This window comes from Branchiostoma lanceolatum, chromosome 3 (assembly GCF_035083965.1).
Source record: "Branchiostoma lanceolatum isolate klBraLanc5 chromosome 3, klBraLanc5.hap2, whole genome shotgun sequence".
In the NCBI taxonomy this organism is placed as follows: Eukaryota; Metazoa; Chordata; class Leptocardii; order Amphioxiformes; family Branchiostomatidae; genus Branchiostoma; species Branchiostoma lanceolatum.
The window spans coordinates 12,411,823-12,430,191 of record NC_089724.1 but is presented as its reverse complement, the minus strand read 5'-3'; the positions used below and the strand labels follow the sequence as shown (position 1 = coordinate 12,430,191).

At 44.5% G+C, this 18,369-nt stretch overlaps 3 protein-coding genes across 3 annotated transcripts; 1 reads left to right on the top strand and 2 right to left on the bottom strand.

Moving 5' to 3' along the window:
• Positions 1 to 2,281: 2,281 nt before the first annotated feature.
• Positions 2,282 to 6,697, bottom strand: LOC136430331 (uncharacterized). Its single transcript, XM_066420839.1, has 7 exons — positions 6,040 to 6,697; positions 5,388 to 5,491; positions 4,639 to 4,791; positions 4,381 to 4,490; positions 3,973 to 4,057; positions 3,607 to 3,774; positions 2,282 to 3,147 (listed from the first exon to the last, which is right to left on the bottom strand). Exons 1-7 carry the CDS (start codon positions 6,311 to 6,313, stop codon positions 2,953 to 2,955), a joined length of 1,089 nt encoding a protein of 362 aa, XP_066276936.1. The 5' UTR covers positions 6,314 to 6,697; the 3' UTR covers positions 2,282 to 2,952.
• A 988-nt stretch (positions 6,698 to 7,685) lies between these two features.
• Positions 7,686 to 13,906, top strand: LOC136430332 (CUB domain-containing protein 2-like). The gene is made up of 9 exons (XM_066420840.1): positions 7,686 to 7,811; positions 8,278 to 8,301; positions 8,538 to 8,663; positions 8,992 to 9,123; positions 11,148 to 11,363; positions 11,848 to 12,055; positions 12,269 to 12,432; positions 12,786 to 12,905; positions 13,586 to 13,906. The coding sequence occupies exons 1-9, from the start codon at positions 7,763 to 7,765 to the stop codon at positions 13,624 to 13,626; spliced, it is 1,080 nt and encodes a 359-aa protein (XP_066276937.1). The 5' UTR covers positions 7,686 to 7,762; the 3' UTR covers positions 13,627 to 13,906.
• Positions 13,907 to 14,639: 733 nt separating this feature from the next.
• On the bottom strand, positions 14,640 to 17,325 carry LOC136430334 (thioredoxin-related transmembrane protein 2-like). Its single transcript, XM_066420844.1, has 2 exons — positions 16,730 to 17,325; positions 14,640 to 15,667 (listed from the first exon to the last, which is right to left on the bottom strand). The coding sequence occupies exons 1-2, from the start codon at positions 17,290 to 17,292 to the stop codon at positions 15,337 to 15,339; spliced, it is 894 nt and encodes a 297-aa protein (XP_066276941.1). The 5' UTR covers positions 17,293 to 17,325; the 3' UTR covers positions 14,640 to 15,336.
• Between the last annotated feature and the right edge of the window lie 1,044 nt (positions 17,326 to 18,369).

Below are 18,369 nucleotides of genomic sequence, written 5' to 3'. Positions count from 1 at the left end.
CCAGCCGAATGTTTTGAAAATTTCAAAACATTCGGCTCTGGACGGAGGGTCTGAAATGGGTCGGCTGGTGTTCGGCTGGTGTTCGGCGCGGTCGGCTAGTGCTCGGCTGGTATTCGGGATTGAGTCAGTAGTAAAATTAGAACCTTAACCACGCCAGAAACACTACTGACTTACTCCCAACTAGTTTCCAACCTACCCATAACTCACCCCAAGGCCGTAGACAAAACTCTGCTAACTAATTCTCAACCAAGTGACTACTATCGGAACGTGGGCGAATCACCCCCGACCTTCACACGACCAAAAACGAAGAAGAACACTAAAAGCAGTATTAAAGCTAGCAATGATCCGAATTCGATCTCTCGGTGATGTTAACAACATAATAGAATGGATTATTTTGATTAAAACCGAAAATGACCCCTCTTTTGAAAGTCGCTGAATATGTCCATTTAAATTCGTGAGAGGGTCTGCAATCGGTCGGGGTTTAGTCAGGAGAGATTCGGCAGTCTGCGGCTAGAGGTCGGGATGGTTGGGAGTAAGCTAGAAAGCATTCGGGGCCCATTCGGGAGTAAGTCATGTACTGGTTAGGAGATGATCGGCGCATCTTCGGCGCATGTTCGGCGCCAAAGATAGGCGTGGCCCAAAAACTGGTCAGAATGCTCCCGAACTACCGCCGACCTGAGTCGGCTAGCGTTCGGGAGCCATGTTCGGCTATGTGTAACCTAGGCTTCTGATACATTCGCACAGGGTTGCCAAAACGGCAGGGTACACATATGTTACCAAACCTTTACCTTGAATATTGGACTTTTACTCTTAATACAAACAATACAAATAACGAGGATTCGGACCAAGAATTTGATTGCACCTCATATTCTCACTTCTCACCTACAAGGTAATTGCTAACTCTCTGAAGGCATGGCCATGGAAATGTTGCCTATAATCACGAGGGCCCGTTCCCCGAGATGACTCTAACTTTACCAGCAACATGGCTGTACCACGATGTATAATTATGTAGTCTGTTCTTAGCACCATATTGGCTTTTGTTTTATTTTAGGTCGAGCAGGTAGCTTAATTGCACAAAGTCCGATAACTACCCACTCAATACACTTCAAGCCCCAGCCTCTCAAGCGGCCCGCTTCGATCTAAATCTGCTTAATGAAGTAGTAGGTGCAATCAGGAGACGCTACCAAGGACTCGACTAACATGAGATAAAATTCCGAGGCCTTGCCTGGAGCACACCTTTCAAAACGAATATATTTCGTGGAATAGCCACGGGAAAACGTTATGATTGCCTTCGTTTATGGACGTATATATGTTACACCCCCTTTCCACCAGAGGCTGCGACCCCTGAGCGATCGTTGGGCGACCAAACATTTGACCAAACAACGGATTTCACAGATCTAGATAGAGAGTGAACGGATCGTTTCACGCTTTGTAATTTTCTTTTGTACTTTTAACCACACTTTTATATCGTGTATCATGTTACAATTATAATTTAAATTTTAATTTAAATACAATTATGAATTAAGGGTCACACAAATACAATTTTGGTCACTAAATGATCACTCAGCGATCGCCGTCTAGTGTTATCAGCCCACTAGTCATAACCTCTGTTCCAAATGACGCAGACCGTTCGGAAATTCTGCATACCATGTCTATCATCCCTGTAACTGAGGAGACCTTTGGTAAAATTCTTCTCCTGAGATGTAATTGTGAGGGCTACATGCTTACTGACACTTCCTCTTGCTTTAAATGAAAGGAAACAGTCCGCGTCATATGTATTTTTGAAGTTGCACATAAAACATGGATATTTGTTCATTTACCTTGATGACGTCAAAGTGCTTGATTCATTTATCTGTGGTTACTTTGATGTTACCCTGGATTTCCGGGGGCTTTCACTTCGATCAGTACGAGGTGCCATTGCCTGATGTGATTTATGGACGCTAACCAGCGGATAACAACGTTCTATACACAGAATGAAGTGTTTTAACCGAAGCCTACATTTCGGTGACTGCCTGTCACCTTTCTTCATATCATGGCGATCTTGACTGGTTTTATTTCACACTGCAGTTAGGTGTCGCTGCTGCACTGTGTGACTTAGAATATGATCCCAAACGTGACTGCATGAGTTTATATCCCCAGCGTTTACCAGTCTTTTTCTTGTACATGTTTTTGACCGCTTATGACCTCTGCCGAGAAACACGTATGTACTACCACGCCTCTGGAAGGATAACAGCTGGCCGAATCCATACCATTTAAAAAGTCCAGGAACAACTCTTTGGACTGGCTTATGATTACGTATAATGAACGGTTATTTCAACTCAGAAATAAGAGACACTGGCTAAGTTGAACCATGAAGAACACTTATGCAAACGTTCCAATTCAAGAGGTAAGTCAAAGGCAACAAAAATGCCCCCAAGAATTATAATCAAACTTGCTGACATAAATCATATGACTTTTAAGTACAAATTGCTGGAATTATGTCTCTTCGTAGAATAAGCAAAATATCTGTTCGATCTTTCAAAGAGTTTGAAATTTGAAATGAAAGGGAAGAATCTGAAATGCTGATACTGACGACAGATGTTTTTCATGTTTCTGTCTTTGATATAAGAAAATACGCTTTGATGATAATGACAACATTCTGTACATACGATAGGTTTATGTCACAACAAGCAGTCGCACGAACAGGTATAGTTTGCTACGCCGTCTACCAGATCACTAGCGCACTGCAACTGCTTGAAGCTGAAAATACCGAGACGTGAAGCTCTGTTCTGTTACACTAGTCCGTCGCATATAGTGTTATATAGCTAGAAAATGATGGGACACATTGCTACTTAGTCATGATAAACAATATCGTTGCCTTTGGTATAACATTGGTGAACTGTTTTATGTTGTCCTGGCCTACATCACGATGGTGATGATGTCCTGATGATGACGTCCTCACATTTCCTTTCTCTAGCGGATGAGGATGGAGTAGCGCCAGTTGCTCCCAGCATCCCGGATGTCGGCGGTATTTCCGGTCAAACAGCAGGAGCTGGTGTACCAGTTCGCCCAGTGGCCGTGAGGAGATGTGTTCAGGTCGTAACCCCACGTGATCTGCTGGGTCGACCAGCCCAGCCCCACGTGAGGGTACGTGGGGTCACTTCCAGTCTAAAGAAACAATAGATAAAGTACATTTTGGTGCTGTGGTGCATGTAGGCAGTGAATGCTGCACAAGAATGTACCTAAAACTTTAGAGACACCTGATATCTGAAAGAAGCCTTCTCCAGTAAAACATTTTCCTCGCTACATAGTAGTATCACTTTAATTGTGTTCTATGACACTTTTATGATGGTTTTGAATTTGACAGGCTCTTGTACTGTAAAAGGGAAGAAAGTAACATTTTCCCATAAACAAACATGGACGTTCATGACATAGATTTTCAGTAGACGTTGAATCAAGAAAAATAGCTTTATCATGTTCTGTGATCAGACCAACAGAGTACAAGTTGAGAAAACCCACTTCTTGAACAGTTCAAATAAGCCAGACTTTCCAGAGATGGTAAACGTACACCACCTCCTCCACTTAACATACGGAGCAAACTCTCCCCAAACACGATGCTATCATCACCTTGATCTCTTTCTTCTCTCTTGTGACGCTACTGGTCATGGTAGCCACCACCGTGTTGTCCCCACAGTAGCCGTCGATGTAACAATGTCCCTTCAGGCCCAGGTCGTCACGGTAGTAGCCGTAGTGCGACACCACGTCATCAGACGACTTCGCCCAACCGTACACAACCTGCAGGGTACAGCATTTATGTTGTGTTTGCTTGTTTGTTTGTTTGTTTGTTTGTTTGTTTGTTTGTTTGTTTGTTGACGGATGATGAGATGCTGTGAAGTGATAATATCCCCACCATTGTCTTTTTGGGGAAAAGTAAAAAGTAAGTTAGCAGATGTTAAAAGCCTGTTTACTCAGGTAACTTTGATTGGTCCTTACCTCATGGTACATCCCCAGGTCCAGACCCTGGGTGTAAATAGCGCCGCTGGTGGTGTTAGGGAGAACTGCCTGGATCGGTCCGTTCCTGAAAATAAGATGGCAGCTTTTTTAAAATTAAAATTTCTTCGCCGAGAAAGTTACATTTTCGGTAGTGTGTGGGGTATTGTGGCTTGGGTTGAACTGCAGGGCTCGGCTGTTATGATATTTGCTGTTGATTTCGTCAAGTCTACACGATGAAATGAGTACTACAGATATTTCTTGCCCTTCCTGGGTGCTTTTACTGGATGTGTACATAATACACACCTAAGAATAAAATTTGAAATCTAATCAGCAGTATCCATATTGTGAGGTTGAGGGACTCGGCAGACCTGTTTAGTGTCGGGGTCAAAATCAGCATTTTTTTCTTACCCTTTGATGATGTTGTACATGGCAGCAGCTTCGTCTTTAGTGGCTCCCTTGGCCATCATGTTAAAGACCCTGAGCCAGCCGCCATCTTTGAAACCCATTTCGCACCAAACCTGTAAAAGAGCCACGAATAATGTTTTATGTGGTTCTGCTGGAGTGCTATGCTGAGGAAACACCTGGAAGTATAAGGATATACATATTCTGATATTATTAAGAGCATAAAGCAAGAGTTTCATGTCATCTGTACATCTGCCATGATACCTGTACTGCCCCCTCGTCCCGTGCAGAGAGCCGTATCCAGTAGAGCCCACTTCTATAGAACCCAGACGTGAAGATCTCACGGCAGGACATCGCAGGGTTTCCCTCAGATCCCCCTCTCCTTGAGACGGCCTCTCCTGCAGCATTTTGCCAGCTCTACAAATAACATCAATGGGAACGTCTTTAACCGATCGTTGGACTTTAGCTTGACTTGAGCACACTATAATCAGAATCTTCCATACATTGCTTTTGCACCGTGGGGAGGAAAGCAGCAATAAAACCGCCTTTATTTACATGTATAATTTAGTTAGAAAACATAATTTCAATGTGAAGAAATTATTCTTCTTCAATGAAGTGTGCAAATGATACCATTAAATCGTTTGTGAAACTATTTGCATAAGCAAACACGTATGAAGCCGAGTGAAGTCGTCAACAATGCTGTAATCAATGACGTAATCCTCCGGCAATATTGATTTTATTGATCTACCTGCTATGTCATTGGAAAATAAAGTCTGAATCTGAGTATCATTCATCGTGTATAAGATGTGATGAACGAAGGATGAATGGAGCTGTTGGTTTTGTAGCGTATGTAACGTTAAATAAAGAATGACAGCACATTAGTAAATCATTTCTGCCCATTGTAACTAGCTTAAGTAGCAAGGACAGCTTAGCTTTGTCTATGCAATTTGACCAAGCTGTTAAAGCCATAACGTTAACAGAAGTACAGAGTTTGGGGAGGAATGAGAGGGCACCTTTCCGTCGCAAACCTGGAGCTGTGTGGTGGCTCTGTTGTACCTCAGCGCGCCGGCCTGTTCAGAGATGCAAGTTTTCCCTTCCACATCCGGGACCCTGAACTCTGTTTGTGCCAACGAGAATAAGATAAACATTGACCTTCAGTAATAGTTCATTGCAAACATGATATGTTTCTCAAATTGGGATCAGCTGTGCGGCGAGAGAGGCTTGCCAGAACCCTGTCGGTTATAAGCGACCAAAACAATATTCCATGGCCCCATGGCAAGTCGGAGCAGGTATAACATAGACCACATTCTGCTGCGAGGGGGAAATGCTAAGTATCCGCTGGAGTAAGATTGGCCGTGATATCATTGCCCTTTATATGATACCTTCATCTATAGATAAAAGTCGCGAATCAACCTTCAAACGTGTCCCTATTCAGACTAATATGCCGAGAAGATGCAATGTAATAGAAAAACTATGTCATCTCGATTGCTTTGAGCAGTAACTACCCTGTGTCGCCATTATTGTCACTGAAAGCCTCCTCCCTGCCCCCGTCCTCTTATGGTTGGCCTCGTTGCCCCTGTCCCTTCCGTTAACCAAAGCTTAAAATGTCCAATAATAGTAGTACAACAATATTACTAGTACCTTAGAAGTGTACCAAAATCTTACCCGAAAGTTCCTGAAGCCTTGTCTTGATCTCCTTCAGCTCGCTCTTGTCCGCACAGTTCCCACTGTGAAAGACAAAGTTCCCGGTGACGCTGCAGCCTTGGGTGTCTGGTGCTGGGCCGGGGGAGCCGTTACAAGTTGTCGATGAGGTGCCCGCATCTTCAGCAAGAGTTAAACGTAAGATTAGGTGTAATGCGAAAAGCGCAAGAGATTTGCAAGACGAACGACACATCGACATGATTCCAACCATAGTACCAAAGTGTGCTGTTATTGGCATTCAGCTATAGTCCCGATTTCCAACAAGGTAGTCAGTGACTATATAGCCATGATCGTAAGCACGTAAGCCAGTCTGAACACGTAGCGTCAGCACTTTCCACGAAAACCACATCAGGAACTTATCAAACTTGTCAAGACCACGCAGTAGAGAAAATTGATATGGCGCAAGATTGGCTTCTGTTCACGGGCAGACTTAAGAGCAACCGTACACGTATTGCTGACAGAATACGTCACATTTAAGAAATGTCAAAGGTATTTAAGTTAAAGCTGGCGTCCCGCTGTCAACGACCTTCTGTCGAATTCGTTGATCGCCAGAAGTTCATTGAATTTCAAAATCGCCAGAGAATCGAGCGAATGTTTCCCCTGAAAATTTACCCTGTCATAATGGACGGGTCTCGGTGACCTGCGAACGTCAGCCGAATGCTAAATATCGCGCAGTGATCTAGAGGACTCCGGCCGTATTGCTACCAAAAATGTCCCTTTAGAGCTCGCAGACTCGTCCGGTGTTGTGTGACGCCGGCTTAATGAATGGAAGAGATTATTGAGTATTTAAGGGATTCTTTTCGAAAGCTAATTCTTACCAACTACATGCGTATATCATGACATGCCTGTAAGCTCCAGGCAGATACTTCATTAAGAGATCCAATAGCCTCCCAAGTTGGTTTAAAGAGGTTTAACTTCTTAAACCGACCTTAGTTGATTGTTGGGCCTGCCTTTATCTGTGTGTGTGTGTTTTCGAATCAAATGGTCGATAATAAGCACCTCTCCGAAGTTCGTCAGTGACATTTAAGTACATGTCAAGGACGGCACGTCAATTATAAATAATCCAATTGAGATACAATCGTTGTAAAACATACGACAACACCTCCACTGTGTCTATTTCTGTCACGACGAACCGGAGGTTGAAGGCCATACTTGTATCGAGACAAAAATAATAATTTTGTTTTCCTACAGGGAGTGTGAACCCGGCAAACGGGATATGCTAGTTACGTCGTCTTGTACACCTGTCAGCCTCCCACATAAAATCGATGAAAGGTAGACGAACTGGCACTTGGAAACTTCCGACACCAATTAAAGTCTGTTAAAACAAAGACATAAAGTAACTGACTACTCGTTATCCTTGAAATGTGGAAATGACGATGGGAGGGGTCAACATATTTCTTAAAATGTCTCCGACAACTGATGCCCAAAGGAACATACAAATTTAGGAAAATAGGACGACACTTCGTCAGTAAAAAGTTATCTTTATCAGTAAGATCCGTTTAAGGTCTTGACATTTCTTTCGTATTTTGTTTATGTTCAAAATTAGCACCCCTCAAATCAATCCAAGGCCCTTCCTGTGTACATCTAACATGATGGCACGAGCAGCAGTAGTATACCCCTACACATTGTATATAAAAAGAGTCACACAGCATCCAACATTCAGAACCTTTTACAGGCGGTACCAGATATGATGCTGTTCATCTTCGCTGTGCTCACAGTAGCGGCTTCTGCTCAAGGTAAATGAGCTGCCCCCCCCTCTCTCTCTCTCTCTCTCTCTCTCTGGCGCGCGCGCTATTTATCTATATATCTATCCCAGTCCCCCTCTCTCTTTATCTCTCTCTATCTCTCTATCTATCTTTATCTCTCAGGCTCTCTCTCTCCCTCTCTCATCCCTCTCTCTCTTCGAATTTTATGGACGAGTGTTAGCCGAAGCATTCCGATCCCTTGAAAAAGTGTAAGTAGGTGAAAACGGCCCCTGAAAACATTGATTCAATATGTGACATCGATATCTTCCCATTTGAGTAAAGCTGAACCGAACAGGAGTAAACTGTAAACATTCAGGAAAATGTGTGTGTGTGTTGGGGGTGGGGTGGTGTGGGGCCTAGGGGTCGTCGTCTATCAGAAAGCATAGTGTATAATGTCCCAATTCACCTCTATCATAACAATTGATGTTTGAAACCGTGTTTTCATGTCCTTTCTCAGTGGTTACCGACGGCGACAAGCCAGGTACGTACGTCGTCTTCACTTTATTTCTCAGTTTAAAAAACTTTGCAATCGACATATGGGTGATAGTGAGACCCAGGGTCTCACCATAAAAGCGTACAGACATTGTTTAACAGCACTTGACTAAAAGTTGTCACTCGGTTCTTCCTAGAACAACATGCATTGCATCTTCCTTCGACTGGTTTGTTCACAATTCATATCAGTCATGTATGTCTTGTTCGTGTATTTTTCACATATAGAAGCGTGCCATTTCCCGTTTGAATATGAGAACGTGACGTACACCGGCTGCATACGGAATGACTTGGGCGCCCTGTGGTGTTCACTGGACGCCGTGTACGTGGGCAACTGGAAGGAATGTGGCGAGGGTTAGCTTTCTTCTGTCTATTCTTTTGCTAGGGTGCAAGTCGCCATTGATAAGTCTCTCTACATTCGTCATGTTGATGAAGCTTTAATAGACAACTATACAATACAATACAAAACTATACAAGATTTCATTCATTATTTTCCATCACTGATGAAATATTGCGAATCTGAAAGTCTGATATTTTCATATTGTAATCCAGTGCTGTAGATTGAATTAAGATTTTGTTCATTGATACGAACGAAGAGTTCTTTGAAGATCCCTCTCCTCTTGTGAATTGATTGAAGAATATTTGATATGACTGAACCTTCGGTTTCCATCCTTGGTGGCAGAGGAGTGTATCTATCCGTTCAACTACGACAACCATGACTGGGACACGTGTGTGGGCGCGGACCATAACGGGGACGGCGGCTGGTGCTCCCTGGACCCAGTCTATGTGGGGAACTCGGCACAATGTGGTAAACGTAAGTTAACGCTTATTTTTTTCAGTAAATCGAAGACGTTTTTATCTAGCTGTGCGAATGTATTTTTCTGTTTATATGTGGCAGCTTTCTTTTCTTCTACTTACTTTTACCAAGGACCTCCTTGCTTTAACCAACTTTTTAAGCTTTACATTTGTTTGTGTCATGTGTGTGATATCTATGTTATGTAGCAAGATGTTTTAGTAATAACCATAGGAAGATCTATCCGCTGGGGGTCCGGAGAGACACCAGTCTGACATCTGTAACCGATTGGTATCAATAAACCAGACAGATACCCGTCTGTCCAGATCACTTCTCACAGGCAAGCACTGAGTCAAGACCTCATTCCTTGCTCTCCTAGCTAGTGCCTTTATCTACTCAACACTGGTGGCATAGCGGTGGTTGCCGTTTTCGAACGGCCGGACCCGCCTCGACGCAAGCCTTGGCCAGCTACCATGCCGCCCGAGTCGCCCGGTAGCGAGATCAGCGGCTACCCAAGCATCCGTCCGTGCTGCGATGCTATGCCTGCCATCGTGCCACGTCGACAGCCAGCCTCGGCCTACCACGCTATCACGCCGTCCGCTTAACCAGCCTGCCGCCGTACCACACCGACCCAGCTCGCCCGACGTGTCTCCATCTAACCAAGCCAGCCTGCCAGCCGACCACGTCTGCCACGTGCCCAGGCGTCCGGACTCCTTGCTCGCCGTCGCTCAGACCAGAGCACGCCGCCGATGTCCTGATGCCACCCGCCGCCGACCACGTGCGCAAGACCCCGTGAGCGCTGTCCTGCCGACTACGCTGCCGTCTTCCTGACCCACCATGCCGACTTGATCGCGACCCAGTCCGACTACCCCTACGACGGAACCCGTCGCTGCCCATCCGTGATAACCAGCGTGACCTTCTACCGTGAAAACTAGCCGAACTGTGAAAAAGTACTTCTCCGCGTATCCTGCCGGACCACTGAACTTTGTGCAACATCTCGAACTTTTGTGGTTTACTTGTAGCTAGGTACCATTATTGCACGATGTCTTGTATTCTTGTATGTTCGTGAGCCTACGGGTGACGGACCCGCCAGGTGGACTATTCGTAAGCCTACGGGAAACGGATCCACCTTGTGGACGCTATATTGTATTGTTTTGTATTGAGACTGCATGATGCCTTCCCTAGATAGAACTGATTTGCCTACGGGACAGTCTATGCTAGATGTGACATTATGAGTTGATATTTGCCGACCACCCTGAAGCTGGGTAATGTCGGATACTGCGTTGACCATGCTGCGGTAACGTAGAACTTGCTCGTACTGTTCAAAGTTTGCTTGTTTATGTTTGTTGTTTTATGTTCGTGCTTTGAAATAAGTACCCAGACGCCTCTGTCTCTATCATCGCAGCAGCAGTCCGTCTGTGAGGCTTTGTAATCATCCGGAAGAAGTCAATTGCTTGTCACACCCGTGCCCGTTTATGGTCTTGCAATGTTTATCCTACCATCTCTGTTTATATTACTGTATCGGACCTCTCTGTGTTCAACCGTTATACTCAGATCATACTTGGTGCCTATTATTAGTACATGTAATAAGATATTTTAAAGGATTCGAGACGAATCCTGTTTGAGGGGATACCAGTGTTATGTAGCAAGATGTTTTAGTAATAACCATAGGAAGATCTATCCGCTGGGGGTCCGGAGAGACACCAGTCTGACATCTGTAACCGATTGGTATCAATACACCAGACAGACACCCGTCTGTCCAGATCACTTCTCACAGGCAAGCACTGAGTCAAGACCTCATTCCTTGCTCTCCTAGCTAGTGCCATTATCTACTCAACATCTACATGTGTGTGTGTATCTGTGTATGTGTGTGTTTCTGTTTCTACTGTAGTCACTATAATCACTGTGTTCTGTTAGAGAGCTTCTATGCTTCTGAGGGGGTAAGTCTGTGATACATGTGTGTGTGTGTGTGTGTGTGTGTGCGTACTTCACCTGTTGGGCCGACGGAAACACACTCTGAAGATGACTGTTTTCTGCTACTTCAGACTGTGGCGGAGTCCTCAGCCACGACAGCGGCCATTTCAACACTCCCGACTACCCGACACCGTACGATAACAACTTGGACTGCTTCTGGACCGTCCAGGCCCATGGCGGTGTCATCACCATATCTTTCCAGGACTTCAGTCTACAACCTGGAGACCCTATCTTTGGAACCTGTGAAAATGATTACATGGAGATATTTTCTGGGACCAATTCTCTTGGTGAGTCAGTCCAATTCGTACCACATACGTACGCCCACAGGGTGGTAGGGCGCTTAACGATCAAGACGGCGGTGTTTTCAGTACAAAAAAGTTTTCGTCAACTTTCGCTGTATTGACCAATGTAACGTTATATTGCATATTCGTTCGTTTGTTCGTTCGGCTGCTGACCCTTTCCCTTTAACGTACTCGAGGAGCTCGATGTACCTCCTCGAACACGTGACCCCCATTTTACATGTACATCCCTTCCGAAAGACGGGTGCAGCGACTGCAGCCCTAACGTAGATGTCCCCGACCCACGATTGAACCAGGGTCTCCCAGTTACCAACTAATTGGAAGTAGGATCTGAACCGTGACTGTGAGGCTGCTACCAGTTAAGCCACATGGACATCCTGTATATTGCATATATAACTGTTAGTGTACTCATTTCAATCAAAATGCAAATGCCGCTGTAACAGATGTTTATCAATTCTGTACATGTCTTCAGGACGTTGGTGCGGTACCTCACATCCCGGGGAAGGCGTGTTCCACGATGACGTTACGATACACCTGGTCTCGGACTCCAGCATTACCAGCACCGGCTTCAAGATCAAGTACAAGGTGGAGGGAAGCAACCACCACGAGTTCGGGCCCGGGCATGAGGACTACTGCGGAGATGCGCTGCACGGACATGATGGAGAAATAATGTCTCCTGGGTAAGCTGTGTGTGTTAGTGTGCGTGTGTGTGCATGCGTGTGTGCTTGCTTGCTTGCTTGCTTGCTTGTGTATGTATGTGTGTGTGTGTGTGTGTGTGTGTGTGTGTGTGTGTGTTTGTTTGTGTGTGTGTGCTATTTCTATCATCCAAAGCCTGTACTTGTTGAAGTGGAAGGGTATGTTACGCAGTCATTCTTGTCATATGCCCAACGCAGCTTCCCTATCGCCTATGAGAACAACGTCGACTGCGCTTGGACGCTGTCTGGGAAGAGCCATGGAACGGTCTTGGAATTCCACGACTTTGCCCTTGAGAAGCCGAGCTTATACCAAGGGTGTTCGTACGACTACGTCGAAATTTTCAAGGGCAACGAACGTGTTGGTACGTTTATGACTGCATGAAACAGTCTTTTGTAATATACTAGCGCTAGCAGTGTAAACAGGTTAATTGGCAGGAACCCAATGTCTGTAACAAAGTGAGTGACCTAACCAACCGATCAGTCAATCAGTACAAGAGCAAACAAGCACAGATGAATGGCCATTACTTAGGTATGGCGATGGCGAACAGGTGCACGGAGTTAACATGACATCGACGGTATAAACATAAATATCCTTCCCGAGCAGCTTTCGATATTTGAACACATACCCTACCTACGAGCCTTTCCGGTCCGTTCTATATATTTTCTAGACTCTTTCTGTGAATTTTGACCAACTCGTGGTTGTCCCGTATGATAGGGCGTTTCTGTGGTGACACCGCTCCTCCTACTGAGACGTACTTCCAGGATGTCACCGTCAGGTTCAAGACGGACGCGGACACGGTGGACCGCGGCTTCCGCTTCAGCTGGCATGACCCTGGTAAGGGACGAGACGTTTGTTATTCATTACAATCTGTCTAGTATAATCCAACATCCGAGGTCAATTCGTACCGATTGCGCAGGATCACGAACATGACGAAAGTATCTGTTGAACTTTTGTTTTATTCCTTCACGCTCAAAACGCCATTGCTTTCATAACCATCTTTTCACAAACCACGTTGCCAGCTTAGCAACATATTTGTATTCGTATATCTCACATGCACGCCAAGACGTAAAAAAAACACCCTATGAATCCGTCTCCGTATCTTTTCGGTCCCTGTCCTTTACCCCTGAACTAACCTCCAAGCAGATCTAACGGTTGCAAAGACCGTATCCAACCGGCAAAAGGAGTCTTTATTGCAACCGCTTGCAATAAAAACTCCTTTTGCCAGTTGGATACGGTATTTGCAACCGTTAGATATGCTTGGAGATTACCCTGAACAACCTGTCGTATACATCGCATAACAGGCTTACGACAATAACTTGAGGGCATATCTTTGGAAGAAGCTTGGATGTGTCGCCAGTTTGTGACGGAACCAGCATGTCACAGTTTCGTTGAAAATGTCACGAAGTACTAGTATATGCGATATGGTGGGTACGGCGCCTTTACCGTGCGAATGCGTTTGTAACGTAGCAAAGCCGCCAAATGCAACATTTCTGTATATAAACCGTGTTTTTCAGACGTGGCTGGCAGTGGCGAAGGCAGCGGGGTCCTTCCTTAAGACACCAGTCTTCTCTGAACAAACGAACACTGCATTCAACGTCTGAACCTCCGTGTACTCCAACCTCGACGAAATATGAATCATGATACACATATAAAGCACGCATTCTCTGTCATGTTTTGAGTTAGAAGTGCACTGTGTGATAACCCTTCCACTGACACACCTTTCCCCCCTGTCGTGCTAATTCAGGATGAAAACGGCGGTGCCTGTGTCTTAGATTATGTGTATTTCATGTACATGTGTTATGTCATGCTAGTTGATTTTCAATAAACTGAATACTAGATGTTTTTCTACCTTAAACAGGTGTGCATTTCTGTACCGTAAGCAGGTAACATTGCGTGTCAATCATCAAGCACCACGCGCCACCCTTCCGTCCTTCCAAGCACGAACGATAGCTGTAACACAGAGGGGTACTAAAAACCTGAAAGTATACTGTATTGTTGCAGGACCAGGGTCCGAGCTGGATTCCATACCTGTCCTGATAGAATGAGAACAAAGTAGAAACAAAACAAAAATTTCTCACAGGAGATATCCGCTACCAAATCCCCCCCCACACACACACACACACACAAACCGACCACAATCTTCTTGCAGCAGCACTTGCCTGCTGTTCCTACAAGAAGTGCATCCTAACAGAGAAGGGAATACCACAGCCATTTTCATTAAGATCTAAACAAGTTTGTACTAGGCAGTATGCCAACATCATGTGGTATGTTTTGCACCTACCATTTTCTTGCATCATTCCTTACCTTATCTACAACCTTTGTTATCTTAATGTCACTGTTGTATACACAAGAAGTAGACAAATGGTAACAGAAGGTCAGATAAGAGAGCCGAATTTAGAAATGTATATACCATACAAACAACAGGCTCAAACACCCTGTGCCTCATAATAACAACATCTGTACTCGTCCCACGCTGGGAGCAGATTGAAAACTTTAAATCAAAAAGGGAATGCAAATAATTTGAAACAAAATAATGTCTCTAATAGTTTTTTTTCCTTTGTTTGCTTGTCATATTCTCTTTATTGATTTGACTTACATTGTAATACTTACTGTTTCTTCTGCATTTTCGATCAAGGGACTAATCACCCATGGTTATAACTAACAGCACTGCTTAGTTCAAGGAAGTATCAGTCACTTTTCAATAGTCAACAGCAACTGAAGTGAATGACTTCTAATGCTCAAACATGTACATGAAAGGGGCATTGATATAAAGTAGGAATATCACCAGAAGCGTGATGTCAAACAATTTAATACACACAGTTTAGCTACGCCTGGCTGATAACATTCAATATATTCACTATAGCATGCTATGGATAGCTCCACACCTCCCAATAATACACTTCAGGTTCATACAATAAAGGTTACAAAAAATTAACAAAAGTTATCAAAACTGCTCTGCATGTGAACAAATAGATCACTGTAACAAATAACTAAATAGTACAAAAGTACACACTATGACTTTGCTACTAGTTACATTTAAGGTTACCTTTAGACCTGTATTGTAGTGGAAATGGCTCAGTTATCTTGATCAGGAGCATTAAACAGTGTTCAACATTTAACTCTCGCAGCTCCATTCAGGACAGGTAACAAACAAGACCTCACTGTTCCTAAATCTAAGTTTGGAGACAATCATGCCAGCCATATATACCTAAGCAATGCATTTGCAATTCTTTCCAGTCATTTTCTAATCCTTTCTTGACATTCTTCACTCTGTTTTGTCCTTGGTTGTGTCTGTGACTTCTTCTACCCCATCTGTAGTCTTCTCCACCTTTGCTTCCTTGACCTTTCCCCTGGAACGATCGTAGATGTCTCGAAGGTCGAAATCACGCACAATGTCATTGTCAGAGAAGGAATACTTCACCACTTTGCCTTTCACGTCGTGGCCGGGTCGCCGCATCTTCTCCCGACCGTGCTCATACAGGATCAGGGTGGGCAGCTCCTTGCTCATGCCTCCAGTGTCGATCTTGTACTTGTTGCCCAGGGCTGGATACCTGCCCAGGTCCATCTTCCCAAACTGCAGACTCTTAGTGTTGAACCTGGAAAAGAAGCAGGTAACTTGTAAGATTGAAAGGAAGAGCTAAGGAGCAGATGTACATTCAAGTATGACCAAAAATTCACTACTCCCTATGTTAGAAGAATACTGTAAATACATGTACTAAAAGGGGAAATGTTCGAGGTGATTTAATTCTCGCATTTTCGCTGTCACCGCTTCACTGCGAATGTAAAATCACTGCAAACTTTTTCACTTTTGCAGCAAAACCCTGCATAGCAGTTTCAACCGCAAGCTTGAATCCACCACTAACACAAATTCATCTGCATCAGTGTGAAACCTGAGTATCCTTTTCAAATTTGATTCTTCTTCTTCTTTACTGCTTAGCCTGATATCTGAGACTATCAGCAGTTGCGCATGGGTTAGATACAACACAAGTGCCCGGTACAAATAAAACAAAGGGAAAATAAAGGAAAGACGCTAAGGAACATAAACAACTGAATTTGTGTGTGCAGAGGACAGCACAAGTGAATTTAGTGAGTTAGTAATACATATATTTACATTATATACGTGTTGGGGTGGCTTAATCATGCAGCAGGGTCTTCCCCAGTTCGGTTTTGAGCCTCTGCCACACCAGGTTCAAGTTCGTTCCACTCGTTGATGGTCCGAGGGAAGAACGAGAGCCTATAGTAATTATTCCTTCATGCGATGGCCTGCAATGTTTGGGAGTGATTGGTGCGGTGGGAGCATCGAGCCACCGGGACAATTATGGTCGTGTGTGGAACATAAACAGTACTATGGATGATCTTATACAGGGTGACTTGGCGGACAATCTTTCTGCGCAGTTCTAGTGTTTCCCAGCCCAAGTTTTGCAGCATAGCAGTGACTGAACTGGTGCGTCTATAATCATTACACACGTAGCGGGCTGCTCTTCGCTGAACCATCTCAACACTCCTCACCTGTTCCCTGGTGTGGGGATCCCAAACACAACAGCCATACTCAAGGACAGGTCTTACAAGAGCCATGTAGGCTCTCTCCTTGGCCGTTGTGCTGGAGAGAGTAGATTCAAATTTCAAGTAGTGAAGGTATGCAGTAAACACGTACTCACCTGTTCGAGATGTCTGCAAAGACAGGTGCAAGACTCTGGCAGTCCGGGGACCACGCGGTGTAGTACTCCATCAGCAGGTAGGTGGCGTGACGCTTCCCCTTGGCCAAGGCAAGTGCTTCCTCCAGGCTATCAGGGGAGTAAAACTTGATGGTATCCTCCCCAGTATAGGCGGGTTTGGGGAAAATCAGGAAAATTACCAGACACAGAATGGCGAAGATCGCGCCAAACCGCGGGTCTACACGCATAAATAAGATAAAGTTAGCCGCCTTGGAGAACAGATAGGTTGTGCTTGCGTACTGGTGCATGCTAGTAGCACGGCGGGTCTTGGCAAAGATAGCGAGCAGCAAAAACATCAGGATCTCCTGCTCTCGCCAGTCCAGCTCGCACGGCCCCAGATCGTCACGGGCAGGGAACAGCCAGGTGCATATAGGTGGAACAGTCTTAATCACCAGAAACGACACGCCTAGTAGGATATTAGAGAGGTTGTAAGGCACAAAAAGTTGCCTTATGGCTTCGCGAACGACTTGTATCACGCCCTCCATCTTTTCCATGTACGCCGCCATGATGGTTGCCGCAGGTCGTGACCTTTGAACTAAAGCCTGATACACCAACCATGTATTACGTCATAGATTTCTCAATACGTACGGTGTGAGACTGCGTTCTCGGTTCACCGGTAACACCACCTCACCGGTTAGATGGTTCAAAATCATGAGGCTGCAAACTTTTACAGCCATAGATATCTAGATAACATAGTAACAGTGTACGTGTAAGTGTAACATACGTGAACGCTGAATTCGATCTTCAGAAACTGGTCTGTTCAAAAGGACTCCTTTTGAGTATGGAAATCCATTTCGTCTTTACGACCGCGAAACTAAAACAGATTTTACATTGTAATGAGAAATAGACAGATCTCCGACTCAAGGAATTTTATTCGCCGGAATTGTCGGCTGAATCACTCGGTCTTCCCAAGGAGGTTGACTTGGTCTTCCTCAGCTATCAGAAGGCCTTTCGCGACCGATGTAGCGATATGGGGTCCTGGTTTAACGAGGGTGACCACAGCGCTTGGGTCAGAAAATTCCGGTGTGTAAAATTCATTGAGTTGAAGATAGGTTTATTTCTCATTATATAATTTACCAACTCAGATGAACTTTCCTGCTAAATTTGACAATGTATACACGTTCTGTATTAGCTGCCCTAAGTTTGTGACTTATTACGTACATTCTATGATCTTACGGAGGCTTTACAATATGTACAAAAGTAACGGAACAGTTACTAGTTCTTATCAGAAAAAGCAACGGAAGGTACATATAAATATAGCACCAAATATGACAGTTCACGAGATACAAGAACGGTAGACAAATATGCTCAGTCGGTTATGAACACATGAACTACCCTCTGCACTGCAGCCATAATAACATCTGCATTTCTTCCACGCCCTTGGACTGATTAAAGACATACGTAACACTTCAATATCTCTCTTGCATTGTATCACTAGCACTATGAATTACTCTACACTACACAGTATCTAATACCAAATCTACAGGTTTCGCTGAAGCAAGAGTGATATAAATAGTTCGTTGTATTTCAAGTTGTCGCGGGCCACATAGGTAACGTTAACCGTAGGTACTAACGTTAAGTAG

Excerpts from the sequence above, each read along its gene's own strand:
- LOC136430332 (XM_066420840.1), top strand. The coding sequence starts at position 7,763 with ATGATGCTGTTCATCTTCGCTGTGCTCACAGTAGCGGCTTCTGCTCAA. Across the intron at positions 11,364-11,847 it reads TTCTGGGACCAATTCTCTTG|GACGTTGGTGCGGTACCTCA; the intron begins GTGAGTCAGTCC and ends ACATGTCTTCAG. Across the intron at positions 12,906-13,585 it reads CTTCAGCTGGCATGACCCTG|ACGTGGCTGGCAGTGGCGAA; the intron begins GTAAGGGACGAG and ends CGTGTTTTTCAG.
- LOC136430334 (XM_066420844.1), bottom strand. The coding sequence starts at position 17,292 with ATGGCGGCGTACATGGAAAAGATGGAGGGCGTGATACAAGTCGTTCGC. Across the intron at positions 15,668-16,729 it reads TTTGCAGACATCTCGAACAG|GTTCAACACTAAGAGTCTGC; the intron begins GTGAGTACGTGT and ends CTTCTTTTCCAG.
- LOC136430331 (XM_066420839.1), bottom strand. The coding sequence starts at position 6,313 with ATGCCAATAACAGCACACTTTGGTACTATGGTTGGAATCATGTCGATG. Across the intron at positions 4,792-5,387 it reads TCCAGGTTTGCGACGGAAAG|AGCTGGCAAAATGCTGCAGG; the intron begins GTGCCCTCTCAT and ends TGTTATTTGTAG. Across the intron at positions 3,148-3,606 it reads GAGAGAAGAAAGAGATCAAG|ACTGGAAGTGACCCCACGTA; the intron begins GTGATGATAGCA and ends TTGTTTCTTTAG.